This window comes from Psammomys obesus, unplaced genomic scaffold (genome assembly GCF_907164565.1).
Source record: "Psammomys obesus unplaced genomic scaffold, mPsaObe1.curated_primary_1811, whole genome shotgun sequence".
NCBI lineage: Eukaryota > Metazoa > Chordata > Mammalia > Rodentia > Muridae > Psammomys > Psammomys obesus.
The window spans coordinates 57,086,888-57,113,974 of record NW_026585895.1 but is presented as its reverse complement, the minus strand read 5'-3'; the positions used below and the strand labels follow the sequence as shown (position 1 = coordinate 57,113,974).

Sequence of the window (27,087 nt, the reverse complement as noted above, 5' to 3'; positions counted from 1 at the left end):
TTCACCTAGTGTGGTGTCCCAGACTTACTGTTAGAGTGGACCCAAGCCCCCAGGAGAGAGAAAGACAGATTAGAGCCTGTCTTGATCAAGGCTGACCTGGGTGGCGGTCTGGTCTCAGCAGGTAGGGAGAGGGGCACTGGGAGAGCCTCTCCTGATCTGGACAATGTTCCTTTCCTAGGGAGCTCCCAGCAACAGAAGGGAGGGGCATGACCGGACAATGAGGTCACAGAGCCCAGCAGTGCCCTCTGGCCAGGGAGCTGGAGACCCAGAATGAATTTTGATCAGAAGGCTGTGAAATTCCTGGCAAATTTTTACATCAATGGAGGCAAACACTGGACCCGGGGACCCCTAAGTCAGAAACCTCTTCATCCCACCCAGTAATTTGAGAGGATGGTGGACAGGTGGAGACAACCAAGTGGGAAGACCACTGGAATAGGTCGACAGTGGCTGTTGGCTTCCTTGCAGGCCCAAGGCTGCTGTGCTGTGGTGGGACCAGGAGCTGGAGGCAGCCTGGGATGAAATGTGGCCCCCAAAGAAGAAGAGGGCCCCAAGTGGCTTCAGGTTAAGAATGAGCACTCCCAAAGAGTCCACATCTATCTGCACAGGGACCCTGAGAGAGCTGTGTGCGTGAAGGTTTTGCCTACCTCATTCCCACCCCAGGCCAGTATGGGGGTGGGGGACAAGGTGAAAGCAGTTTTCTGGGACGAAATGGGTCTAGAGCTTGCTTTTTGCACCAGTGGTAGAGCGACGTCCTCCAATCTTGACCGACTTGGATATCCCTGGCCCCACCAAATATGAGGTGCCCAGTGCGTCTCTGCGAGAGTCCTCTCCACACCCCCATTTCACCATCGGTTGCAAGTACTCTGGTCGAGGTGCATGTCCTCATAATCCTGCCTATACCTGGGAAATGGGGAACTCCTGCCATGAAAACCTTCCCACCGACTATCCACCCCACTGCAGAGGGTGGTGGCCGCAGGGCATGGCAGACCATGTGGCTCCAAAGTGAAACCCCCTTCATACACAAGACCGACTTCAACAGAGAACGAAAGGTAGGGTCCACTGTGTGTGGAGGAAGTGTGGCAGAAGATGATTTGGAGCCCACCTTAAGGAAGGTGTGGGTGTTGCTGGTAAGGAAAGGAGGTAGCTTGTGGGAGGGGCCTGAGGGAGGGACTACTGTGGCTGGGTTTGGTGTTGACGGGGAAGGGGGGAGCGCGGGTGGGGAGGTGAGGCTTGAAGGCACAAAAACTGGGCAAGGAGATTGCAGCGTTCTTGACTCCTCACAGTGGCCATCGCCTGCGGAGTACAAGCCGCTGAGCCAGCCTGCCATCCCGGCCTTCAGCTTTGGAGGCTGCCGTGGCTCTGATGTCAAGATACCCCAGAGTCATTTTCGCCCAGGGATGCTCCGAGCTCGAGGTCCTTGTACCTATACCCCACTCTTGGCCGACGACGACGACGCACAGCCCTCTGGCGAGAAGCGACCCAGCCCCAACACCTATGACACCCTTCCTGGGCGCCGTCTGCAGAGCACACGTTCGCCTGCTTTCTCTATGAGCCGCTCCCCTGTATTTGCCTCCTGGATCAGCTCCTGTAAGGGAGGCCTAGGAAAAGAGGCTTAGCCTGCCTGAGGGTGGAGTGGGGCTTGGGCTGCATGGGGGAATGCAGGGATGAGGGCTAGGGTCAGCTCACTTTCTCTGCAGCCCAAACCCCAGGTCCAGCTGCCTACTACGTGAATGACAGCTACAACTCATGCTACCCATCTCCACCTGGGGTACTCATCCAAGGAGTGCGCAGACCCAAGCGCCATGACACAGGCCCCTTCAGCACTCTCTAGGACCAGCCAGTATCGATTGTAAAGCTGACCTCCCTTGAGGCTTTCCTAGGCTTCCTTTGGAACACTTGTCTTCAGCTTAACCTGGCCTTCTGACCCTCTAGACTCCTCACCCACTCTTCTGGCATAGGCTGTGCAACAAGAAGAGTCTTCCCAGAGTCTTCCTCCCCTACCCCCCACTATGCTTAGATACAAATGATTCTTCAGAACTGTGGTCTCTGGTGTGCCTAGTTGTCCATGCTTTGCTCAGTGGGCTGTCTTGAATATGTGGCTTCTTGCTTCCCTGGTATTTCTGGCTTTCTCTGTTCCTATATGGTATGCTTCAAGACTGAAATGTCAGCCTGGGAACTAAGCCTAAGCTTTCTGACCTAGGATAGAATAGGAAAAGGACCCTGTGGCAATATGGGACGACCTGATCCAGTCATGTTACCCAAGGTCCAGCATCTACATGAGGGGTCAGGGCTGCTTGCTGAGCTGAGGAACTATTGGGATGGGGTGGAAGGCCAGAACCTGGGGAGCTGCCATCTTCACACAGGCACAGCCTGCCTGCCTAGCCCACTAGACAGGACCCAGGGAATCATCTCACCAGACACTAGACCTAGACCTACTTCCCTAGAGCCTTGACCTGAACATTCAACTGGGTTTGGTAACTTGTATTCTGAGAACCCAGGCACAAAGCCTTCGGGCTCTGCCCAAAGCAGTAGGCTGATCGTTGGTTCCCTCAGCATGCTGACCTGCCTTCCTACTTAGGAGCCCCCTTTAGGAGCCGCAACTTGTAGCTAGTGATAGCAATTTCTCCAGGGCCCTCTTCATACTTTCTTCCTCACCCAGGCAAAGAGCTCACTTAGAACTTTAAAAAAATTTATGTCTATGGTATTTTGCTTGCTTGTAGGGTATGTGCCCTTGGAACTGATGGTACAGATGACTGTGAGTTGCCATGTAGGTGCTGGGACTGAACCCAGGTCCCTTACCAAAGCAGCAAGTGCTGAGCCATCTCTCCAGCTCTCAGAGCTGACTTTTCTTTCTTCTCCTCTTCTAGCAGACAGGCTCTCACTTATGTAGCTATGGCTGTCTTAGAAGTTACTATGTAAACCATGCTACTCTTGAACTCACAGGAAATTCACCTGCTTCTACTTCCTAAGTGCTAGGATTAAAGATGTGCGATTATTGCCAAGTGTGGCAGCACAAGCCTTTAATTCCAGCAGTCGGAAGGCAGAGGCAGGGGATCTGAGTTTCAGGCAACCTGGTCTAAATAGTGACCCAGTCTCAATGGAAAAAAAAAAAAGTGTACCACTAAACCCAAACCAGAACTCACTTAAAAAGTGATTTCATTTTATGCTTATGACTGTTTTGTCTGCATGTATGTCTGTATATCACATGTATGCCTGGTGCTTATACAGGTTAGACACCCCCTGGAACTGGAGTTATGGGTAGTTATGAACCACCATGTGAGTGCTGGGGAACCATTTGTATGTGTGTGTGTGTGTGTATGTCTGCCACATCATTCACATGGAAGTCAGACTAGAACAACCATCTGTAGGGATTCAACTCAAGTCTTCAGGCATGACAGCAAGCACTCTTACCCAATGAGCTGTCTTGCCATCCTTTGAGAGCTCTCCTTTTCAGCTTCTGTCCCAGCTGCTGCCTTGGTGTTAGCACCACCCTCTTTTGTAGAGTAGAAGACTCTTGGACTAAGAGTCTACGTACCCTGTGTATCTTCTGATTGCACCAGATAGTAATTGAACCAAAATACCCTGGGGCATTAGGGTGATGGAACCTTTAACACTGGGCCCTTTGTGGAGCTGCTCAGCTGGCAAAAAACAGTGGCAGAAGTGTGTAGTCCTGGCCTGAGGAACTTAGCCTCAGTGGGAATAGGAACTCTGTTTATAGCTACATCACCAGGCATCCTAGTGCCAGACACTTGAACAGGAGCTAATGCCCTTCAGTCATGCTGATGAGTCTGTTTAGGGCTTCCTATAGGGCCAGTAAGAGAAGGGCTTCCAAAGATAGTCAAGAATGTGATGGGCAGCAGGGAATTTGTAGCAGAGCAAACCTCAGCAGCAAAGACACATGAAGAGAGAGGTGTGTTGTTTGGAAGTGTGTGTGTGAAGCTGGTCGGATAAAATGGTGAGCGTTGGAGCAGTGGGGAGGCTGCAGAGAGCTAAATGCTGAGCCCAAGAGCTTACACACATGACAGCCTGAGGGCCCTCCAGCCAAGAACAAGGGACACTGCAACCTGGACCCTAGCTCAAACCTCAGTCTTCACAAGCTTATAATGAAAGTGTAGTTCCCAGTGCTTACTCGGAGCTCTTGCAAAGCACCCTTAGTGCCAATTAGAGACATATTCAGATTTCAGTCCAAATGAAGTTCATATACTGTGCCTTACCCCTGTGGGCACAAGTTAAAAAAACAAACAAACAAACAAACAAACACCCCCCCCCAAAAAAAAAAAAAAAAAAAAAACTTCAGAAAAGTGCTATATCACTTGGGAGGCAGAGACAGGCAGATCTCTGAGTTCGAGGCCAGCCTGGTCTACAAAATACGTTCCAGGGCTACACAGAAATAAAAAGCCAAAACAAACTGGCGCTATAAAATGTACTTGTATACAAGTCAGTTTTCAAATTCATAACGTAGGTGATTCTACCACATATCCAAAGCCTGCTGTCACTCCAACCCCCCCTCCCCTGCTATCTCTAGGCCTAGATTAAAGGCAGCAAATTTCACAGCACTGGCAGTAGCTAGTTTAGGGTGGCCAAAGTCTCTTGAAAGGAGGTTGCGTCATCCCGCACCGCCCCTTGCGCAAAGACTAACTACCTCTTACTGCCCGGAACCTGCGCGCGGCGTCGGCGTTTTCCCGGGGCCTATTGGCTGCTGGACCTAGACAGTGAAGGGCGGAAGTGGGAGGTGTTGGCCAGTGCAAGGAGTTCTGCTGGCTCGAACTGGCCACGCTGGAGGCTGCGAGTGAACGGGGCTTGGGGGCTCCCCGTGGCACCGTGGAGAGGACTTCTGGGGCTCCATCAGCGTCCGCGACGGCTCCAGGGGAGCGCGGGGGGGATGGGGTGCACGGCCGGGCAACAGCCGGAGCCTCGGCCATGTTCGCGGGGCTCCAGGACCTGGGCGTGGCCAATGGCGAGGACCTGAAAGAGACCCTGACCAACTGCACCGAGCCGCTGAAGGCTATTGAGCAATTTCAGGTGGGCGGGAGGGGCCCGGACCGCTGTGGGGAAGCCGGACACAATTCTGTGCGCTCCCTACGCTTGGATGGAGGCACTGGAGGTTCTGAGCTAAGAGCCCACAGCAGACCAGTGTACTCAAGGTATCAATGGTACTGGTGCTGACTTTTGCTTGGCTAATGCGTACGCGTTAACTCTCTGCTTCCCAGACAGAGAATGGCGTGCTGCTGCCCTCCCTGCAGTCGGCCCTGCCCTTCTTGGACCTACACGGGACACCGCGGCTGGAATTTCATCAGTCAGTGTTTGATGAGCTACGTGACAAACTGCTGGAACGAGTGTCAGCTATTGCCTCTGAGGGAAAGGCAGAGGAGAGGTGGGTCTCTACTGGGGAGCTGCTTATCTTTGTTGGTCGTATTTATGTTTCCCATGGCTGTACAGTCCTACCTGGAATGTGTTTGAGGGACTCCTCTGTGTGTCCTGCATGTAGAGACCCATTTTCTCAGTTGTGAAAATCTGCCCAGGTACAAGAAACTGGAAGACCTGCTGGAAAAGAGCTTTTCTCTGGTCAAGATGCCATCCCTACAACCAGTGGTGATGTGTGTTATGAAACACTTGCCAAAGGTGAGAGCCAGCCCTCCCAGGGAAGTCAATGAGCCTGTGATCTAGTCTGCTTGGCTAGCCTGCCTTGGTTGGTGGAAATCAGACTATCAGCTTGGTGCACACAGGTGCTTAGCTCCTGGAAAGTTTTGTGAACTTGCCCTCCAGCAAGCTGTGGGCATCTTTCCTTTATCACAGACTTACTCTGGATGAACCAAGGGTGGCTCATTTATCCTTTGATAAACACATTTATCCCTTTAAGTTCAGGGTGGGTCTTTCCTAGAAGAGGGCTATGGGAATTCTTGGTATCTGAATTCACCTACTAAGACTTGGAGGTCCATCACAGGTGCCACTGTTGGTGTGGCTGGGCTCTACAGGTTCTGTGGGCAGCTGAAGCCTCTTGACTTATCCTGGAGGACACAGGGACCACTTTCAGGGAGCTGTGGTGTTTACTGTGTAGGTTCCTGAAAAGAAGCTGAAGCTGGTGATGGCTGACAAGGAATTGTACCGGGCATGTGCTGTGGAAGTGAAGAGGCAGATCTGGCAAGACAACCAAGCTCTCTTTGGTGATGAAGTCTCACCACTGTTGAAGCAGTATATCCTGGAGAAAGAGAGCGCACTCTTCAGCACGGAGCTCTCTGTTCTGCACAACTTCTTCAGCCCTTCCCCCAAGACCAGGCGCCAGGGAGAGGTGAGGGAAGTCAGGGTCTGCTCAGGGGAGGCAGATAACTCCCTGGGGTGTGTGGCCAGCCCCCTCCTTACTTGTCTTTTCCCTGTATGTAGGTTAGTCTGTTTCTATAAGCATGAGCTTGTACTGGAGTAAAATTGGTTGGTAGAAGATTGAGGCAGGAGGATTGCTGCGAATTTGAGGCCATCCTGAGTAACATAGCAGACCTCATCTTAAAAAACCAAAGGGAAAAGCACTAAATCCCGCTTTTTACCTAATACTGATGTTGGCATTATTCTAAATTCAAATTTGCCATAAGTGGCTTACTTATTTATTTGTGAGACAGGATCTCACAATGTAGCCCTGACTGGCCTGAAACTCCTTATTTAGAGTAGGCTGGCTTTGGGCTGGCTACCACGTCTGGCTCATAAGTGACATCTTTAACATTTTTAAAATTAATTTTAATTATGTTTGTGTCTATGGGTGTGTACATATGTGTGGGTATGTGCCCACAGAGGCCAGGGTGTCAGATGCCCATGGAGCTGGAATCTGTTTGTGAGCTTCCTGATATAGGTGCTAGGAATTGAACCCAGCTCCTCTGGAAGAGCAGCATGTGCACTTTACCACCGAGCCATCTCCCTAGCCCATAAGTATGCTTTATGTTGAGGATTGTTTGTTTGTTTGTTTGTTTTTCAAGACAGTTTCTTTTTGTAGCCTTGGCTATCCTGGACTTGCTTTATGTAGATCGACTCACAGAAATCTGCATGTCTCTACCTCCCAGGCATGTGCCACCATGCCCAGCTTGTTGAAAATTTTTTTTCCATTACATTATTTATTGTATATGTGCGTGAATGACTGTATGGTGCAGAGATCAAAAGGCAACTTGAAGGAGTCAATTCTTTTTTGTCTTTTTGGTTTTTTGAGGCAGGGTTTCTCTATATAACATTGGCTGTCCTGGAAATCATTCTGTAGACCAGTCTAGCCTTAGCCTTGAACTCAGAGGTCCACTTGCCTCTGCTTCCCAACTGCTTCAATTAAAGGCATGTGCCACTACTGCCCAGTAGTCATTTATACCATATGAATCCTGAGAGTTGAACTTGAGTTGTCAGATTGGCCTCAGATGTCTTTACCCAGTGATACATCCTGCCGCTTTTGAGACAGGGTTTCTCTGTGTAGTCCTAGCTATCCTGGAATTTGTTCTGTAGATCAGGCAGGCCTTGAACTCAGAGATCCACCTGCCTCTGCCTCCTTGAGTGCTGGTATCATAAGCGTGCACCACCCCGACTAGCTATCTTGCTAATTCTTAAGACTTTGTAACTAGCTTATTTTAGACTGGTACTGGTCAGTGGAAAGATAGAGCTATATAAGTCATTCAAAATTTCCTAGTATTGCTGGGCGCAGTGGTGCACACCTGTAATGCCAGCATTCAGGCAGGTAGATCTCTGCGAGTTCAAGGCCAGCCTGGTCTACAAATTGAGTCCAGTACAGCCAAGGCTACACAGAAAAAAAACCTGTCTCAAGACAACAACAAGAACAACAGAAATTTCCTAGTGCCTACTTTGGCAAAAATAGATGAGATTTTTTTTTTTTTAATATGGAATGGATCATGAATTTGTGTGTCACCCTTGTGCAGAGGCCATGCTCATCTTCTCTGTATCATTCCAGTTTCAGTGTATGTGCTGCCAAAGCAAGCAAGATGAGATTGCTTTTGATGTTTTTTTCTTAACCTAATACATTCAAGGTTTTGTCTTTTCAACCTGTAGTTGATGAACCAGTATTAGCTTTATTGCTTTCATTTGAGGAGTTACTAAAGCTAGAAGTCTGGTGAGCTTTTCAAGCTTATGACATAAGAGCCTTGTGTGGCTCATGGCTCTAGTTGGGTTTTAAAGCTCCATCATGGGTATTGGTGGCTTCCATGTTTGAGTGGTTTATGGTTCCTGCAATTCCTGCCTTTCCCTATGCTTGTGTATTCCTTCCTATATTTATGTACTCCTTCTAAACGTTTCTCCATCGTCAGGCAGAATGCTTTGTTCCCGTGTCTCCCCAGTCTTTCTCCACCTCCGATTTCTCCTGGTGATAGCCACAGACAGCACTGATTTCTACTGTAAGAGGACTTGCTTGACTTGTCTTGGGTTGACTTCAAAAGTTATGTTCTTATGCACATAAACACAGATGTACAGAGGAGTAAAAAAGGATGCTGAGAAGGAAAGGAAATATGGCTCTCAGGGTTTTCATGAAGCCCTGAGTTTAGATCTTTGACACCCAAAAAGAAGCCCCGTATGGCTAACCCCAGTGCTGAAAGGGAGGACACAGAGGCAGGAGAATCACTGGGGCTTGCTGGCCTGCCAGTATAGACAGAATCAAATAAAACCTGTTGAGGGCTTGTGAAGTGGCTCAGAGGTTAAAGAGCATTGGCTGCTCTTCCAAAGGTTCTGAGTTCAATTCCTAGTAACCACATGGTGCCTAACAACCATCTATAATGAGATCTTGTGCCCTCTCATGGCATGCAGGCAGACATGCAAACAGAATGCTGTATAATAAATAAATAAATAAATAAATAAATAAATAAATAAATAAATCTTAAAGAAAACGAACAAACCTTTTGAGCTGCAGGTTGAGTGAGAGACCCTGTCTCAAGTGAATTAAGTTAGAGAATAATAGAACAGACTTGCAAGTTGGGCTCAGGTATACACACTTTCTAGTTGTCTAGCTCCCAGTGGTATTCTGGCTTCTTTCTTGGTTCTTCTGGCTCTCAGATCCCCAGGCCTTTTTGACTTTCTGCTTTGACATGTCAGCCACAGCAGGTCTGATTCAGCTCAGTGTCCTGTATTGACTGGACTAGTTCTTATATTCTCCAGGTTTCCTTTCCTTTCCTAAATTTCATTCTTGTTATTTTTGATGTAATTGGACTTCTGGGCCATGTGGCTAGTTTTAGAATTATAGTCCTAAGTGCCAAAGACCTTTCTTGATACTCGGTTGTCAGTTTCTGCAGATGGGTCTAATTTATGGCCTTTGATGATTCTGTTTTTCCTCTTGGAGACTTTGGTAACTCTTGTTAGTGCTCTGTGGTTTTACAGCACTGAGGACACCAGGCTAGTGTGTTATCCTCTCAGTTGTGACTGTAGGAAAGCTGTCTTGCCTATGAGCAGGTGGTCCCAAGCTGGTCATGTATGAGGCTGGTACACTCTGTGTCAGGGCTAGATTGTGTTTGTGCTCTGTACCCAGTGTATGGGAGAACTTTGGACCATCCACATGGCTCGAGTGATGTCAACAGTGAAAATTTGTTCCTCAGATAAAGATCCAGGTCAGTCCAAGAGTTCTTAGCAGGGGTCTTGGAGAAAGAAACTGCCAGACCAGTTTTACTGGCTCTTGCCACCCTTTTACCTCCTCCTACCGACCTCACTACTTGCTGAGTCTGACCTGATGCCTTTGGGCCTCCAGTGATATCTTTTTTCCCCTTTTTTTTATTGATTATTTGTTAAAATTTATTCACTATGTATCCCAGCTGTAGCCTCCTTCCTCATCCCCAGTCCCACCCCTTCAGTGATATCTTTACCCCAAATGTCCATTTGTACCATAGGTTGGAGACTCAGTTAACCGTGGCCAGCTGAGTGAAACTTCTTTGTGTTGGCTCAAGTTTTCTTTTGTTTTTTCTTTCTTTTCCTGAGATGGTTTCTCTGTGAAGTCCTGGCTGTCTTGGGGCTCCCTCTCTAGACCAGGCTGGCCTTGAACTCAGAGATCAGCCTCTGTCTTCTGAGTGTGGGTATTAAAGCATGTGCACTACCCCCAGCTATTTGAGCAGGACTTTGTGGTTTGCCTTTTTTGGGTAGAGATAGGATGAGTGACACCTGCTAAAGGAATAGACACTGGTGTTCCTGCATGGCCCTTGCCTAGAGTACAAGGCTGGATATTAGTGTTTGTGGTTTGACGTTAGGAGCCCTGGTCTTTGTTCTTTGGCCCTGGTATTAGTGTTAGAACAAGGGTGGTCATAGCCATAAGTCTGGAAAGACAACAGGAAAGCAGAGATCTCAGTGTGGCTTCATAAACCTTAACCTAGGTCCAGAGGCAGTAGCTATAGCCTGAGCTGTCTCTGTTGGGGCTCTGTTTGGCTCTCAGAACTGCTTCTAGGATAAGTAACCTACCCCTTAATGGGACAGGCAGGTGCTTAAAATCACAGTAGATCATAGACCAAGGGCGTTTTGGGGTATCCCTAGGAAGAATACCACCTTGAGTAGCAGAAGCTGACCCCCGGAATATGGTGCTAACATTTCATGGTAGAGAAAGAAATATCTTAGGCCAAAAAGAGAGGCCAGCTCTGTATGCAGGATTGGGCACCTGTGTGTTACTGCCTGGGTGGCGCTGGCATCGGGATTTATTCTGGTTTTGGGTTTTTGAGAGAGGGTCTTTTTATGGCTGTCTTGGAACTTTGATCTGTGAGTTCTAGTCTGGCTTAGAATTCAGAGAGATCCACCTGCCTCTGCCTCCCAAGTGCTAGGATTAAAGGTGTGCCTGTCCTGTTGGGGTGAGGACTTTGGACTCTATTTGTCTGTCTTGCCCGTAGGTGGTACAGAAGCTAACACAGATGGTTGGGAAGAATGTGAAGCTATATGACATGGTGCTGCAGTTCCTGCGCACACTGTTTCTTCGGACCAGGAATGTGCATTACTGCACACTACGAGCTGAGCTGCTCATGTCCTTGCATGACTTGGACGTCAGTGACATCTGTACTGTGGATCCTTGCCATAAGGTAGCATTGCATGCCCACCTGTGTGCTTCTGTGTCCTCCTCCTCATTAATTCAGGAATGATCTACTGACCACATCTAAGCTTGTTTCTCAGACTACCAGCTTTGTGCTCCTCAGCAGCGCTGGGGGGTGGACAGGGCCTGCAGAGACCTGGCTGTCTCCCCTGCAGCCAGCCCTCCAGCCTCTATTCTGTAGCTGTAAGTAGCAGGCCCTCTGGCCATCTTTCTGTTGGGATCCTGGCTTCTCCTTAGGGTTTCTTGCTGGCCAGCACTAAGGTGATCTAGGAATGGAGTTTTCTGCCTTCCATCTGTCTCCCACTAAGAACACAGGACATCTGAGACTATCTCCTGGGTACTATGTGGTATTGCTTAGCACTGATCAACACCACATACCTGCCATAACATGTCCATCCAGCTGCCAGCCCTGGCTAGTTCCCTTTCAGGGAAAACAACTATGCCTCCTTCATGTGCTGTCTTGATCCTTGCTACTTTTGGGATCTAGGGAGGCCTCCTGATCCCTATAGACTGCTGGTTCCCCATGAAAGCTCACTGGTGTCTCAGTCCATACCATGTTCCCTTCTATATACTGGGGAATGAGTACAGAACATGTTTATTTTTCCTTGTTAATACCTATTGATTGAGTGACAAGTCAAATTTGGTCTTGTGGCCTTGGCTTTCTAAGCCTAAAGACCTCTGTTGCCCAGCCTTTTCCATGGCCCCATTCTACTAATTGCCATTTTCTCTGTCCTCTCCAGGGACCCCTTTGTATCCTAGGTTTGGCGTAGGGTGGGGTCTTAGACCTTGGCTTGTGTTTATCTTTGTCTCTCTTCTGTATTTGGCCTTGCAGTTCCCATAGCCATTTGGGCAATGGCAGAGTTTGACTGACAGTTGAGAGTCTGGGTATATCTAGATTGTATATTTCCTTCCTGTAGTTCACCTGGTGCCTGGATGCCTGCATCCGTGAACGGTTTGTGGACAGCAAAAGAGCCCGGGAGCTACAGGGATTTCTTGATGGCGTGAAGAAGGGCCAGGAACAAGTTTTGGGGTGAGAGTCAGCTCTGTGAGGGATCCCTAAACAGGCATTCCATGGGGCTTGCTGTCTACCATTGGTAGTTAGAGCCCATTCCAGAATGTTTGGGGTGGTCATGCTGGCCACCAGGCCCACTGCCTGGTGCTAACAGAGTGCTAAATCCTTGCTTAGAATGAGTCTCAGTAGCAAAAGAAATCATACCTCTGCATGGAGTTTGGGGCCTGTTGTTTCTGGGGGAGCCAATATAGGAAGCTTACTTAAGGGGGGCTGCTGTCTATAGCAAGTTAGGGTGTGAGCACTGGGTTAGGTACTCAAGCCTAACTTCCAGCATTCTGTGCTCAGCATGAAGATGCAGCACTGCCCTGCCACATTTCTGTGTTATATTCTTCCCTGGCTAAACCTAGAGTCTCAACTAGGGTTTTTGTTTCTGTTTTAAGACAGGGTCTTGTTATGTAGCCCCACCTAACCTGAGATTCACTGTGTAGACCAGGCTGGCCCCAAACTCATCACAGAGATCTGCCTGTTTCTCCCTCCTGAGTGCTGAGGTTAAAGTCATGTGCCACCACTGCTTGCCTCTGAGTCAGGGTGCCCGCCCCCCAGCCCCCGCCTGAGACAGGGTTTCTCTGTGTGGCTCTGCTTGTCTTGGAACTTACTCTGTAGATCAGGCTGACTTCGAAGAGACCCACCTGCCTTTGCCTTTTGAGTGTTGATATCAAAGGCAGGTACCACCACACCCAGCTTGAGTCAGGGTTTTTAGATAATGTGAGTTTAGCGTATTGGGGGGGGGGGCGGCGGATTATTGTTGTTATTTTTGGAGCCAGGGTTTCTCTGTGTAGCCCTGAGTGTCCTGGAACTCACTCTGTAGACCAGGCTGGCCTGGAACTCATATCCACCTGTCTCGGCCTCCCGAGTGCTGGGATTAAAGGCTTGAGCCACCACTGCCTGGCATTTTTATTTTTCTTTAACTCTGTAGTTTAGAAGATCTGTGAGTAAGTTATGGATAAACTATGAATTCAGTACAGAGAGACTTGTCTCTCTGGGGTCAGTTCCTAAGCCCTGCATTTTAGCCTGTGGCTGTCCCTCAGTGGGTCTGGCACTGCAGCTATTAGAGACAGAGTAGCCAGGATTCTCAATTTATACCAAGGTCTGATTCCTTCCAGGGATTTGTCTATGATCCTGTGCGACCCCTTTGCCATCAACACACTGTCCCTGAGCACCATCAGGCACTTGCAGGAGCTGGTTAGCCAGGAGACACTGCCCAGGGTGAGCATAGTCATGGCTGGTGGCTGTGCAAAGTGCATACTGTCCACTTGTGAAATTGGGTTTCACTCTATAGGTGGGTATTGACACATAGGTGCCTGTCCTAGGGTCCTAGCCCTGGAAAGCAGAGGCCCTGCTTTGTCTAGTGAAACTAGAGGATGACACAGTTTCTGGGATCTTGCTGAGGCCTCTATCTTTTTTTAGGATAGCCCCGACCTCCTCCTCCTACTTAGGCTGCTGGCGCTGGGCCAAGGTGCGTGGGACTTAATAGACAGCCAGGTCTTCAAGGAGCCCAAGATGGTATGGGGTCTACTTTCTTCCTTTTCTGCTAATTATGGGGAGTAGGAGGGTGGGGCCCTCTGGTAGCAAAAACTCCACTCCTAGAGTCTTTTTTAGGAGAACACCCATCAAGGATGTTTGGGTATATCTGGCTGCAGTGTGATAGCTATTCTATGGGGACTGGGGCCCAGAAGGAACTTTGCAGGTACAGCCATGGTGGGGGCTTTAAGAACATAGCACTGGACACGAGTCTTCGGAAACAGGAAGGAGGTATTCTGGGGGCGAAGGTCCAAGAAAGCTGGATTTAAGGAAAGTTTATTGGGTGGGTTAAGGGCAAGGTGTTCATGGGCAGAGTAGGTTAGGGTGTGTATTGAAAGCAGCCAGGATTATGGGACCTTAGTGGACTCAGACACTCCTTCTGTCAGGAGGCAGAACTCATCACCAAGTTCCTGCCAATGCTCATGTCCTTTGTGGTGGATGACTACACTTTCAATGTAGACCAGAAGCTTCCAGCTGAGGAGAAAGCTCCAGTCACATACCCCAACACGCTTCCTGAAAGTTTCACCAAGTAAGCTCTGTGGCAATGTTTGGGGGAGGTGCTAGACTGGGACTGTGGTGCAGGTGCTGAGGCTGGGCTGACTGAAGGCCTTGGCTTCTTGCATACAGGTTTCTGCAGGAGCAGCGCATGGCTTGTGAGGTGGGGCTGTACTACGTCCTGCACATCACCAAGCAGAGAAACAAGAATGCATTGCTGCGCCTGCTGCCTGGACTGGGTGAGTTTTGCTGGCTGTACTCTCCTGCCCCCTGTGACCAGAGCCTCTGGGCCCTGAGCTGTACCACTGTCTTTGTGCCTTCATCTCCAACCCCATGGCTGGTTTCCATTTTTTGCCCTTCACCTCAGTAGTATTCAGTCTTTGTGCATGTTTGAATGACAGGGCTTAGCTCTGTTGGAGAGATGCTAGTGGGTCTTGTGACTTGCAGAAGGGACTCATACATTTATAGCCAGGTATGGCAGAATCTCTGTGAGTTAAGAGTAGCCTGTCTGCAGAGCCAGCTCTCTCCTTCAGCCTTTATGTGGGTTCCAGGCAATGATTGCAGGTCTCCAGGCTTGTGTAGCTTTTACCCAGTGAACCATCTCACCAGCCCTTCTGTTAGGCTACATAGAGAGACCCTGTCTCAGAACAAAGCAACTCCTTGGGTGTTCAATCTCCTTTTTCAAGGGGCCCACTTTCCCCAGGTACCTGGGATATCACAAGCCGGGAGCTCTGAGTGGGTGCTTCAGTAGTAAAGCTGTGTGCTATAGTGGGGCTCAGGGATAGCACAGTTGCCTGGCATGCATAAGGCCCTGGGTTCTATCCCCAACACCACAGAAAAAGGAAAACCACCTAAAGATGCAGGTTTATTGGGAAGAGTTGCCTCAGTGGCATCCTGTGTCTTTGTGGTGACAGGCCCAGGCATTTGTTGACTCATCCTTTGTCTGGAGTTTAGAGGATTGTTGATGAACATGGAACTTCTTTTGTTTCTTTTTTTTCTTTTTTGGTTTTTCAAGGCAGAGTCTTAATTTGTAGCCCTGGCTATCCTGGAACTCACTCTGTAGACCAGGCTGTCCACGAACTCAGAGATTCCCTCCCCCATCTCTGCCCCCCCGGCCCAGGTCACTAGTGTATCTATTTCCTGTTTGCCATGTGCATATTGTTTCTGTGGCTTTCATCTCACTGGATTTTCTTGCCCTAGCCTTTACTTTGCTTTTCAACAAGTTACCATAGACTTAGCAGCTTGAAACAACTCAGACTTAATGTCTGTTACTGTCTATTGTTCTAGAGGCAGGAAATTTGAAGTGAGCCTTGCTGAGCTTAAATTAGGTATGATCAGACTGACTCCTTTTATAGTCTATGCCCTCTCCAGTTTTAAGGGCATCAGGATATTCTGCTGGTCAGAGCAGACCTTAGGGACAGATGTAAGAACTTTGATTTGCCTTGACCGTTTGTTTTCAGTCTGTCATCTGGTATGGTACTGACAATTGGCACAGTGGCTTATCCTTCCTGGCTGGGGTATCTCTACCTCAAATGTACCTGTAGTATACATTCAGTCATGTTTAGACAGATCTTGAGAAGGCTAGAGAGAAGGGTCAATGGTTAAGAGTGTTGGTTGCCCTTCCAGAGGACTCCCATTTGATTCCCACATGGTGGCTCACAACTGTCTTTGGCTCCAGTTCTAGGGGATCCAGTGCTCTCTTCTGACCACTGTGGACTCTAGGCACATATGCTGTACAAACATACATGCAGGCAAAACATCCATACACATAAAATAAAATGAAATGAAGCTGGGCATGGTGGTGCACGCCTTTAAATCTCAGAATGCAGGGAGGCAGAGGCAGGCTGACCTCTGTGAGTTCGAGGCCAGCCTGGTCTACAAAACAAGTCCAGGACAGGTAAGGCTACACAAAGAAACCCTGTCTCAAAACAAAACAAAACAAAACAAAACAAACAAACGAAAAGAATAAAAACTTGCTTAATCTTAAATATGAATGAGTTCTAATAATAGTAGAAGTCAGGTTTTTTTTTTTTAATTTTGTTTATTTTTGTTTTAAAAAAAAATATGTATTATTCTGTATTGGGTGCAGGGTGTGTGACTGAGTATGCCACAGCATGTGTGTGTAGGTCAGAGGACAATTTTGTGGAAATTAACTCAGGTCTCCAGGCTTGTGTAGCCTTTACTCACTCATTTATTTTGTTTGTTTGTTTGTTTGTTTGTTTGTTTGAGATGGGCTTTCTATGTGTAGTCCTGGCTGTCATGGAACTCAGGTAGACCAGATAGGCCTTGAACACATAGATACCTACCTGCCTCTGCTTCCTGAGTGTTGGGATTAAAGGCATGCAGCACCACACCAGGCCCACCCCCCTCCCTCCCTCTCTCTGTCTTTTTCTTTCTCTCTGTTTAGTTTTTAACTTTTCTGTTTGGAATTTTTGAGCAAATGGAAAATGGAGAGCTTGTCAGATCAGTGTATGGCTATCCATTCTTCATATTATGAATTGCTGGCTATATTACTTAAGAGTATTTTTTTTTTAGTAATTTTTTGAGAATTTCATACCAATATATTCTGAGCATATTCACCCCTAACTCCTTCTAGAGTTAGTAATTGAACCCGAGTTCTCTGCAAAGTCAGCCAGTGCTTCTAACCACTGAGCTATCTCCAGTCTTGAAAAAAATCATTTGACTCACAATTTCAGAGGGCTTCAGTACGTATTGGTGGGAAGACATAGTAGAGCAGCTCAGTTCATAGCAGTGGGGGAGCATGTGGCAGAGGCAGTTCATTGTCACAGCAAATCAGGAAGCAGAGTGTGACTGGAATCAGGACCAGATAGAACCTTTAAACTCCTGCTCTTAGTGACCTGCTTCCACTAGCCAGAGCTTATTACCTCCTAAAGGTTTCTTCAAAATAACACCACCAGCTGGGACCAGAACCTGAGCCTGTAGGAGATGTTTCAGACCATAACATTTGTCTTGTCCAAACAGTTTAGTAGGCATCCCTTTCCTCTCCCTCCCCAAAAAAGATGATTTTTAAGAATGAACAGGACCAGGGCCACATCTGAATAGACCTGTTGTGTCACTGGATGGATGATCGCTGAGTTCCTGTGTCTTAGCAGGGTGTTGTGTGGGCTCAAATCAGATGTAAGGCCTCTTTCCATTGTGCATGCTTGCCTGTCTTTCAATGTCATGGTTATTTGAAGGTGGAAGAATAAGCATCTCAGCCCCTTGGTGGAGATCATGCACATGATCAGGCAGGCCATGAAGTAGTTGAGATTCAATAGTCTGTTCTCAATAGTGCCTCCAGAACACTTGAGTCTCCCTGAAGTATTCCAGCGTTTCAGTGAGTTCAAGTGGCATCTACTAGGTCTGCCATCCAAACACTGTCTGCTCCTAGTTGTGAGGAGTGGTGGTGATGGATACTAAGGCTGTCTACACTGTTCATCTTTCCTGAGGCAGGGCTTGGCTGTGGGATCTTGTCATCTCTTGTTGCATGACTGTACTTCAGGTGCTCTTGTGAGCAATCTGCAATTGCTCAGCCATCTGTCCTACTTTGGTGCGTTTAAACATGGAGTTTGGCAATGGTTTTTGTGTTTTTACCTGAGGAGTCATCTGCAGGGTTTGGCAGAATCTCCTCTGGGCTGCCTGTCTCTGGTTGTTTGTGTGTGGACTTTCTGTGGAGGCCAGTTTAGACCAGAGCCCCAGTGTGGGACAGAGCGTCCTTCCTTCCCTGTGCTTTAGCTGAGAGCCACAGACTACCCATCTACTTGACCTGGTCAGCTCTCACTGCTCATCTGGGTCCTGTTCAGATCTTGGAACAATGAGAGTCCCTGAGGGCAGAGGCTGAACCACTGTTGTGTTTACAGTGGAAACCTTCGGTGACCTGGCCTTCAGTGACATCTTTCTCCACCTGCTCACTGGGAGCCTGGCACTGCTGGCTGATGAATTTGCCCTGGAGGATTTCTGCAGTAGCCTCTTTGATGGCTTTTTCCTCACTGCCTCTCCAAGGTAGGACACAAACCCCACTGGACCTTCATTTCCTGTCAGTTCTTGTCCTTGATAGCTTAGGAGGGCTGTCAGATTGAATTGAAGCTCCATCATGCTAAAGGACCGCAGGTGAGTCTTTGAGTACTGGGATAGTGCTAGACTGAAGAATTCCAGAGTGTAGCTTAGGAGTGACTCAGGGATCAGTTCTCTTCTACCTCTATGTGGAGTGGGAAAAGCTAAAGAGACACAGTCACCCCAGAGTGGGCTGTGCCTAGGAGGGAAGTAGGCACCTCCTGCCCCACTGATCTCTTCCAGGAAGGAAAATGTGCATCGTCATGTCCTGAGGCTTCTTCTCCACTTGCACCCAAGAGTGGCCCCTTCCAAGCTGGAGGCATTGCAGAAGGCTCTGGAGCCCACAGGTCAGGTGGGTGTCCTTTGTTCCCACTTATAGAGCATTGTTCTGTGAATGCCTAGCTGCTACAGCTGTGCCATGTATGACCTTGGTGCCTCCTTTGGTGGTGTTCTTCATGGTTGATCTTGCCTATGGATTCACTCCTCCATGCAGGTTCATAGCACCTCCCCTCTGGCATGCCCATGTCTGTTTTTCCACAGAGTGGGGAAGCTGTGAAGGAGCTCTACTCCCAGCTTGGTGAAAAGTTGGAGCAGCTAGATCATCGGAAGCCTAGTCCTACCCAAGCTGCAGAGACGCCGGCCCTGGAGCTGCCTCTTCCCAATGTGCCTGCTCTGTGAGGCTCTGTGAGCTGTTTCTGGTAGTGCCCTGCGGAAGGAGGCCCTAGTCATCTAGGAGTGCAGGGTGAGCTGAGGGCTATTCCTTGACAAGGTACTCCCTCCTCTGAGTTGCTGCCTGGAGCTAGTCCCAAAAGGTCCTCGGTGGTCTATTTGCACATCTAGGAGGCCAGGGTGGGACTTGGCCCCTGCTTGACCCTGGCAGAGATGATGGTGGTAGGGATTAAGAAAAAGCCAGCTAATTTTCCAAGGGCTGTGGGCAGAGGCCTGACTGACCCCACATTCAATCTGGATAAAGCCCAAGGAGAAAGGTATGCTGGGTTCACCAAAGCAATTCGTTAGTCCTGCTATCCAAGCACAGGAGAGTACCCTCCACAGAAGCCAGGTGGAGAGTCTACAGGAGGCAAAGCCTTGAATCTGCTGGTGTCAATGCACAGTCCTTGCTGACTGAGATCTGTAGGCAGAGCCCTCCCCTGCCGCTCCCCACTTCAGTTTACCTTTGCAACAAAAAGCAAACCCTTGTGTAGCTACATGTTTTGGCCTTAGAGTAGGGGACTATGAGTGTACACGCTGAAGTTTTCACTTATGTAAATAAAACACATTTTGATAAATCCATGGTGAAGAGTCTGTGTTTGTTCTCTGCTGGGCTCAGGGGTGGATGCAACATTCTTTTTTTTTTTTTTTTTTTTTTTTTAAATCTAGTGTCTCACTGGATAGCTCTGGCTGGCCTGGAGCTCATAGTGTACACTAGGCTGGCCTTGAACTTTCAAGAGATCCTCCCTTTGCTTCCCACATGCTGGGACTAAGTGTGTGCCACCATGCCTGGTGGGTATAATGTTTCGTGCCTGGCAGCCCTGCTTTGAGTGGCCTGGTGTAGGGCCTCTCAGGGTGCCCTGACCTCTGTCCCAACAGCTAGGTGTGCAGTTTCTCACTCCTTTCAGAGTGAAGGAATTTCTAGAAGGACAAGCCCTAGGCCATAGAGTGATTCTGAAGACCAGACTTTACATCCAGCTTAGTTATCCTCTGGCAGCTTAGTTATCCCCTGGGTGTCTAGGGAAAGTCCAGGTGGACATTACTGTACTCTTCAAGACAGGAAATACCAGACGATGGCTGAACAGGCATATCTGAAGCATAGTGGAAGCCCTCTTAGCTGTGATGGGATCAGGCAGGTGTGGGTAGTTGGCAGGGCCCTCAGTCTATGCCTAGCTTTTTCCAGTTGTGAATGAATGATATATGGCCTGGCTTAGTCTGGCTGTTTGTCACCAGGTGGGGCAGGGGCAAGCTGTTGAGTATATCCCTGAAGCTGAGGGAAGGGAAAGGGGCTGTATTACTTTAATTTTCAATTGTAAGTAACACTGTAAGCTAGATGAGTCATAAAGAAAATGTGTTTATTTTGGCTCAGGACCTGGTCCATAGTCCAGGGTGCATTTGATGATAGCCATCTTTCTGACAGAGGCCTGAGGCATAAGGTACCTCATTGTGAGAGGGAGGGGGAAGGGAGGGAGGAAGAGAGCAAGAGAGAGGGGGGGGGTCTGCTTTTCTCTCTTTAAAGCCATGGGACTGACTGAGGGTGCTTCTCCCACAATGTCATTTGATCCTAATCACCAATCTTGAAGGCACACCACAGTGGATTGAATTTTCAGCCTTCCATCACCCTCGGATTGGGTAGCTGGGGGACACCATAGCCAGATCACTGTGGGACACTGTGGGACAGGAACACTGCTACATTTCCAGCTGAATAGAAGTCACGGGTCATGAATGCAGGTCTTCAGCTGAGGAAAGTGCTCCTAGATTCTCCTGTTTTTTGATTTTTTGAGATAGGGTTTTACTCTGTAGCTCTGGTTGTCCTGGAACTCAAAGATCCACCTACCTCTGCCTTCCAAGTGCTAAATAAAAGGTGTACTCCACCAGGCCTGGCCTGCTTGATTTTTTTAAAAGCGTAAAAAACATGGCTCTGGGGTGAAGGCAATGATCCATTAGTAAGACACTTATGATACCCTGGCTTTGTGGGGTGTCAGATCCAGAGAGTTGTTACTTACATGGCACAGACATTTCAGAAAGGGCAGGCTGTAATGTCCAGGTACTAGGGCTCTTGGGGCTGCTTCATGTTCTCAGGATGGTGAGGGGCTATATGGGGCAGACAGGAAAGGACTGGGCTGTGGACAGAGAAGCTATGAGTGGACTGTCCGCTGGGCAAGGTCCTTGGGTAGAGTGAAGAGCTACTAGAGGCTCAGGGTTGAGATAGACAAAATGGTCTTCGTGGCTGGATTCTGCTAGTGTGGGCCAAGTGTGCCTTCAAGGAGCTTTGGGAGAAGGGTGTGGTGGGCATGGTCAGGGCCGTTGTAGTTGAATTTTACAATAGGGTCGAACCAAGGAGTGGACAGTGGGGCTTATAGACCTTCTGTCTATGACGGCTTTATTCTTGCAAAGATTAACTCTGGGACTGAGCTCCTTGAATGTGTCACATCTCCTTAGCAGGTGTTGTTCTTGTCCTGGAATGGGACACTGGACCCCAGAGAATTTGACAGATCAGCCTCTTGGAAAAGTGACTGGCCAACATTGGGCCCACTTAGAGATTATTCTGTCTTTTTCTTGAAGGGCCTGGTCGGCTACCTCAGGACCCAATGCCTTTCCTGAGTCAGAAAATTCTTAGAGATGAGAATGCCAGCGTTTCTAAGAGACCCTCCACTCCAGGGCCTCCGCAGTCAGCCTGCCCTGACATTTTACACGATCCGTGAAGTGCAGATGGGTGATGGGCCATGGGTGAGGCTGAGTCCTCTAGATGGATCTAGAAACACACTTGTCCACCCTAGCCACTCTTTGAACTTTGTGAAAGTTCTAGAAAGTTCAGGAATTCCAGGCTGGCCAAGGAAGTAATCAGCTCTCCTTCAGAATGGGAGGAGTCTGGAGCCATCCAAGCAATCCCTGCAAAAATGGAGGTGGGCAGGGCTACAGGCAAACAGGTTGCCATGGAAAGTCTAAAGCTGCTCTGTCTTCCACTTCTTGGCCCAAGACCATTTCTAAATGTGTTCCTCCCACTTCACAAGGACCCTGGCCATAAGGGGTTCTGTCTCAAGCTCTAGACTTTCTGTCTCTTGTGCCCTGTCCTATAGGTCTAATTGAATTGGCAAAGGGGTGGGGTGGGGGGAATGGTAGAGTAGGGGAAGTAAGGGCAGCAGAGAGGAAAATAAAGGGGTTAGGTGGCACCCAGATGAGCAAATGACCTGCCTTCTACTTGTTTACAATCAGCTGAGTGCCTCAATAAGGTGTTTAGGGTCCCTTTGTCAAGTCAGGTTTGCTGGCTCAGAGAAAGGACTCTCCCGGCAGAGGCAGGGTCAGTAGAGGGCAGACTAAGCTTTCAGGAGTCCAGGAGACCTATAGGAAAAGGTGCTGGAGGGGCTTCTCCCTCTCTACATGCCCTGGCAGAGGCACAATGACCAAGAGTAGGTGAACTGCTGGATAGGGGTTCTGGGCCAGTCAGCCAGGCCTCCCCCACTGGCGGATCCCTTCAGCCCAAGCTCCGCCTGCCAGCACCCCTGACTCACTTCCTTTGCTTCTAAGCGGAAACCTCCCCAGAGCTTCCTCTGCTCCTGTCCCTGGGGACCTGCAGGAGTCGCTACCCACTTCAAGCCAGAGTTGGGTCAGCCAGACCCACCCACCTCAACCTTTGGGTGGAAGATTAGCATTTCCTGCTTCCTGAGTTGCTGGCTCCTGGCCTTGGAAGGGAGTGGCTGAGCTGGGGAGTCTGAGCTGCTGCAGGTAAGGGGTGAACTGGGTGAACTGGAGAGGTTCAGGCCAGCCTCTTCATAGTCAGGGCTCTAAAATTTCCCCTGCTCTTTTTTATTTTTCTGCTTTGTTGTATTCATTGGGAAGGTATGGGTGGGGCCCAGGGGTGGGAGTGGGTTGAAAGGCCTAGGTTGTGGCTAGGGTCGGTACTCAAAAACATAAAGTTTGGTCTGCACATTCCTTTCCACCAACTGTCTCTGAGTATGGGGAGAATCACAACTCTTAGGAGTACTGAGTCCTCTGGTACAAGGGGCCTACTTAGGACCTGTAAGACTTTTGACAGTCTGATAGATGCTGGTGTGTGTGTGTGTGTGTGTGTGTGTGTGTGTACGTGCGCGTGCGCTTGCGCTTGCGCTTGCGCTTGCGCTTGCGTCCAGGGTCCAGTTTAACCATTCTACACCCCTAATCCGTGGCGGTATGACCCCAAATCCTCTGCTTATTCCTCCAAGAGGGAAGTCAGCAGCCTGATAAATTATACACCTCCCACCCCACCCCCGCACTTCCTCAAGGCCTGGGCCTTTTCTGGGAGGACTCAAGATTTGCATGCATTGAGGCCCTCCTGCTGAGCGGGACTTCCTGGTCTGTGGGGCAAGTCGAAGCAGGGCCAGTATTTGGCCTTAAAGCACCTTAAGTGACCCCCAGAAGATAAGATCAGGGACTCAGGAGGTTTCCCATCCCCCTGTTGCAGGGAGAGGACCTGCATGCCCAGCACAGCTCCTGCGCCATGAACCGCGGCCAACCTAGCCTAGAGCCCCAGGCCAAGGGACCATGTGTGATTGCGCCGGTACGTGCTGTGCTGCAGCTGCGCCGCCGAGTCTGTGTCCTGCGCAAGAGGCGCCTCTTGCAGCCAGGCACCGAACCTGACACCGAAACGGGGGCTCTAAGGCCCAGCGGCAGCGTGGGGACTCTGCGTGCAAACCTAGACCAACCTAAATTCTTCACCTTCGACAGCCTGACGGAGCTGTCTTCCAGGATGCCCCGCAAGAGGCGCAGACGTAGTCGGGTAGTGCTCTACCCTGAAACCTCACGGAAGTACCGACCCCGCACAGAGAGCCAGAGCCGTGCACAGCGTTGTCTGCTGCTGCTTGTAGCCATCGTGGGGTTCCAGGTTCTCAATGCCATTGAGAATCTGGACGATAATGCACAACGTTATGACCTCGATGGGCTGGAGAAGGCGCTGCAGCGTTCCGTGTTTGGTCAGCCAGCTGCTGTGAGCCGCATCATGGCCCTGCTGCGGGACTACCTGGCTACACATGTGCACAGTCATCCCTTACTCCTGGCGCTGCATGGGCCCAGTGGGGTAGGCAAGAGTCATGTTGGGCGCCTCCTGGCACACCACTTCCGCGCAGTGCTGGAGGATGGTGCGTTGGTTCTGCAGTACCACGCAAGACATCACTGTCCAGAGCCACGCCCAGTTCAGGAGTGCCGAAAGGAGCTTGCACAGCGTGTGGCGGATGTAGTGGCACAGGCAGAGGCCGAGGAGAAGATCCCTCTCTTGGTCCTAGATGAGGCTGAACTCTTACCACCTGCGCTGCTGGATGAGCTGCATGACCTCCTGCAGCCACAGCGCTCGTACCATTTCCACAACGCTATCTATGTACTCTTAAGTGGCACTGGCGGTATAGAGATAACACACTTTGTGCTGCAGAACGCATCACGTATGTTGCCCCCACACCTTCACAGTGCAGGCAGCACTCAGGCTGTGGAGTCACAGGTGGAGGAAGAGTTACAGAGCAGCCTTCAGGAGCTCCTGGCCCGAGAACACCCTTTGTGGCACACTGCAGCCATTGTGCCCTTCCTGCTATTGGACAAGCCAGATGTGGTCAACTGCTTCCGAGAAGAGATGGCAGGGGAGGGCTTTTATCCTGAGCAGGCACTGGCAGAACATCTGGCAGAGCAGCTCAGCTACTACCAGGTTGCTGGACATGAGTTTGCCATCACTGGCTGCAAGCAGGTCGTAGCCAAGGTTAACCTCTTACAGCACAAGCCTGCACATGCTGGACACTAGCCAGTGGCCCCAGGCATTTGAACTGTTGAAAAAAACAGCACAGATGTCAGGTGATTTGTAGCCCCCAAGCTGCTTCACTCCAGGAGCTGGGGGTGGGGGGTAATGCAGTGGCTCAGATGTGAGCTCCCCACTTCCTCTTCCACCACTGAGCCTTGAGATTCCCTAGTGTTGTCAGGAAAGCAGCTACCTTCCTTTATGTAGCCTGGTCTCCCTCCTCAGCTCCCAGTATCTTGTCTTAGGGCCTCCCATGACCCTAGGAGGGGACAGTGTGCACTTACGGTACAGATTATCTCAGAGGGTGAGTAGCATGGTAGGAACCTTTGGAACATGTGGCAGCCTCCATGCCTCTTACAAACACCTAGTCATCCCTTGAATGCCTCCTTAGGTTAGAGATCAGAAGGTGGGGGAATGCTTCTCCAGGCCGGCCTGAGAAGGCACTGGGAGAGATAGGTGTGTGCAAACCAGTGTGTGGATCCAGTGTAATCCCTCAGATGCCCTGGAGCATGGACTATGCAGAGATCCAGCCTCTGGAGACTAGCTGCTTGTTAGCTCCAGAGACAGACATGTATAATACTTTGGAACCAGCTACAAGCTTCAGGGTCCTTCCTGCTCACCAGAAGCTATAGAGGAGGACCCCTCCAGAGGGGAAATGTGTCTCCGCCACCCTGGAAAGATCTCCTGGGAAACCACCCAAGCTCAGGTTTTCCTAGAAAGGACCACTAGACTTTAGTCTGTCCTAGTGCTGAGGGACACTCTCCTTCTACTGGCCCCTTCCTGCCACCAGCTCTGGAGTAACAGCAAACAATGGCCTCGGTAGAAGTGAAAAGAGCCTTGATGTTCTCTGTTTGCAGGAAGCACCAAGTGTGCTTGAGGCCCAGTGAGGTGGGGTAGGGTAGGAGGTCAGGCTCTTGGTTGTACCCAAAGAATGACCAAAGGAGACAAAGCCTCTGCCTGCCTGTTCTGGGCTGAATGTGGAGATCTTTTTTCTTTGGCATTATAACCTACTGGCTACCACAGTTAGGTGTGGATGAGACTCCCTGTAGCTTTTGGTGTCTCAGGTTCACTCTCAACTCCATCTGCATGGAGTTTTCTTGGCGTGAGGCTTCTTAGTGCTCTGTCAACTTCTGTGCTGCCTCCTGGTGGCTACGCTCAGCCCTTGCTTGTGAATGATCATCATTGTGGGTTAGAAAGTGGTGCACCCAAAAACAGGGCTTAGGGGCACTGCAAGGGGTGACACCAGAAGAGGTTAGAGAGGAGGAACCCCTCACTGGGCCTGATGTGTCCTTCCCCACACTGGGGAGACCTGCAGCAAAACCACCCAGGTTCAGATTTCTCCAGAGAAGATCACTAGCCAGCTGGCTCCTTAAGGAGGCCCTGCACATTTCATTGTCTCCCATCCAACTTGCTCCAGCCATGGTCTGAGGATCTGTGTGGTGCAGGATTGAGAAAAGAATTTTGTAGATAGATACCCTCACCTGCAGAGCCCTGCACAGAGATCTTATGCCAGGGAAGTGATCAGCCCTAGGATTCCTTCCTGCTCTGGGGTCTCCCAGAAGTCGGAAGGTTTGGAGAGGGTTACAAAGGGATATTGAGGGTAGGATAGCCAGACCTGGAATCCAAGAGCTAGGTTCCATCCACTAAGGTTCACCTGCTGAGCCACAGGGAAGGGAGAGGTTTTTGATCTGCTTTTAGGACTTGTAAGTTGATGCTTCAAAGGCTGAGTATGCATGACCTGCAGAGTGGGGATGCTGGTCAGTCCTTACAGGATGATGCTGGGGTCCTCAGCACTCCTCAAGAAGGCCCCCACGATTGTCACCTGAAAACCTACCTAGAAGTATCTCCTAGTCAGCCATGTGTCTCTTGTATTCATTCACTTAACACATACAGAACATTGGTTTAGTGAATATCCAAACCTATGCAAAGCTTCCTTTTTATTTATTTATAAAACAGTACATCTCTAAAATAATTTCATGGAGGCCAATTTCTGGTCTTAAGAGGCAGGCATACAATGCTGAGCAGGTTGAATCATGCTTGTGAATAAACTGCAGTTCAGATCTAACCATCGACTGTCTTCTTTTTGTTTTCTGTTTGCTTCACCTATGAATTGAGAAAGGCATACTGGCACCTGCCAACTCCTCTCTCTAAGCATCTATTTAATAATTCCTGGTTTGGGTGTTGGGTGTGATGGCTTGTGCACTCAGAGTCCCAGCACTCAGGAGGCAGAGGCAGGCAGATCTCTGAGTTTGAGGCCAGCCTGAACTACAGAGCAAGTTCCAGGACAGCTAGCACAACAGAGAAACCCTTTCTCAAAATCCCCCAACCACCCCTTACAAAATGATAGCAATTCTTGTTTTCACACAAGGTTTCATATTTGTAGCCCAGGCTCACCTTGAACTTGTGAGCCTCCTAAGTGCTGGGATTACACTTGGGTACGACCATGCTGGCCAAATTAAT

General features: G+C 49.5%; 3 protein-coding genes and 1 non-coding gene across 5 annotated transcripts; 3 read left to right on the top strand and 1 right to left on the bottom strand.

The window, feature by feature from the left end:
• Nucleotides 1-270: 270 nt before the first annotated feature.
• Nucleotides 271-1,831, top strand: Stpg3 (sperm-tail PG-rich repeat containing 3). The gene is made up of 6 exons (XM_055599941.1): nt 271-377; nt 466-623; nt 738-872; nt 961-1,049; nt 1,284-1,587; nt 1,698-1,831. Exons 1-6 carry the CDS (start codon nt 271-273, stop codon nt 1,829-1,831), a joined length of 927 nt encoding a protein of 308 aa, XP_055455916.1.
• A 2,903-nt stretch (nt 1,832-4,734) lies between these two features.
• Nucleotides 4,735-19,454, top strand: Nelfb (negative elongation factor complex member B). Its single transcript, XM_055599940.1, has 13 exons — nt 4,735-5,022; nt 5,211-5,374; nt 5,523-5,622; nt 6,059-6,289; nt 10,827-11,012; nt 11,941-12,053; nt 13,199-13,301; nt 13,503-13,598; nt 14,003-14,145; nt 14,244-14,350; nt 17,972-18,113; nt 18,408-18,516; nt 18,705-19,454. The coding sequence occupies exons 1-13, from the start codon at nt 4,921-4,923 to the stop codon at nt 18,840-18,842; spliced, it is 1,734 nt and encodes a 577-aa protein (XP_055455915.1). The 5' UTR covers nt 4,735-4,920; the 3' UTR covers nt 18,843-19,454.
• LOC129671810 (U6 spliceosomal RNA) lies at nt 7,854-7,956 on the bottom strand. The gene has a single exon (XR_008719401.1). It is a non-coding gene; the product is annotated as a U6 spliceosomal RNA (small nuclear RNA).
• Nucleotides 19,455-22,422: 2,968 nt separating the features above from the next.
• Tor4a (torsin family 4 member A) lies at nt 22,423-26,692 on the top strand. 2 transcript variants are annotated; one of them, XM_055599817.1, is made up of 2 exons: nt 22,423-22,598; nt 23,577-26,692. In XM_055599817.1, the coding sequence occupies exon 2, from the start codon at nt 23,599-23,601 to the stop codon at nt 24,631-24,633; it is 1,035 nt and encodes a 344-aa protein (XP_055455792.1). In that variant the 5' UTR covers nt 22,423-22,598; nt 23,577-23,598; the 3' UTR covers nt 24,634-26,692. The 2 variants fall into 2 exon arrangements, with proteins under 2 accessions (XP_055455792.1, XP_055455790.1); XM_055599815.1 differs by having other exon boundaries at nt 23,314-26,692.
• The last annotated feature ends 395 nt before the right edge of the window (nt 26,693-27,087 follow it).

Bases quoted from the DNA above. Each gene is read 5' to 3' on its own strand.
- Stpg3 (XM_055599941.1), top strand. From the start codon at position 271: ATGAATTTTGATCAGAAGGCTGTGAAATTCCTGGCAAATTTTTACATC. The intron at 378-465 runs GTAATTTGAGAG...GCTTCCTTGCAG, and splicing joins AAACCTCTTCATCCCACCCA to GCCCAAGGCTGCTGTGCTGT. The intron at 873-960 runs GTGCATGTCCTC...ACCCCACTGCAG, and splicing joins TTGCAAGTACTCTGGTCGAG to AGGGTGGTGGCCGCAGGGCA.
- Nelfb (XM_055599940.1), top strand. From the start codon at position 4,921: ATGTTCGCGGGGCTCCAGGACCTGGGCGTGGCCAATGGCGAGGACCTG. The intron at 5,375-5,522 runs GTGGGTCTCTAC...AAATCTGCCCAG, and splicing joins GAGGGAAAGGCAGAGGAGAG to GTACAAGAAACTGGAAGACC. The intron at 5,623-6,058 runs GTGAGAGCCAGC...TTTACTGTGTAG, and splicing joins TTATGAAACACTTGCCAAAG to GTTCCTGAAAAGAAGCTGAA.
- Tor4a (XM_055599815.1), top strand. From the start codon at position 23,350: ATGAACCGCGGCCAACCTAGCCTAGAGCCCCAGGCCAAGGGACCATGT.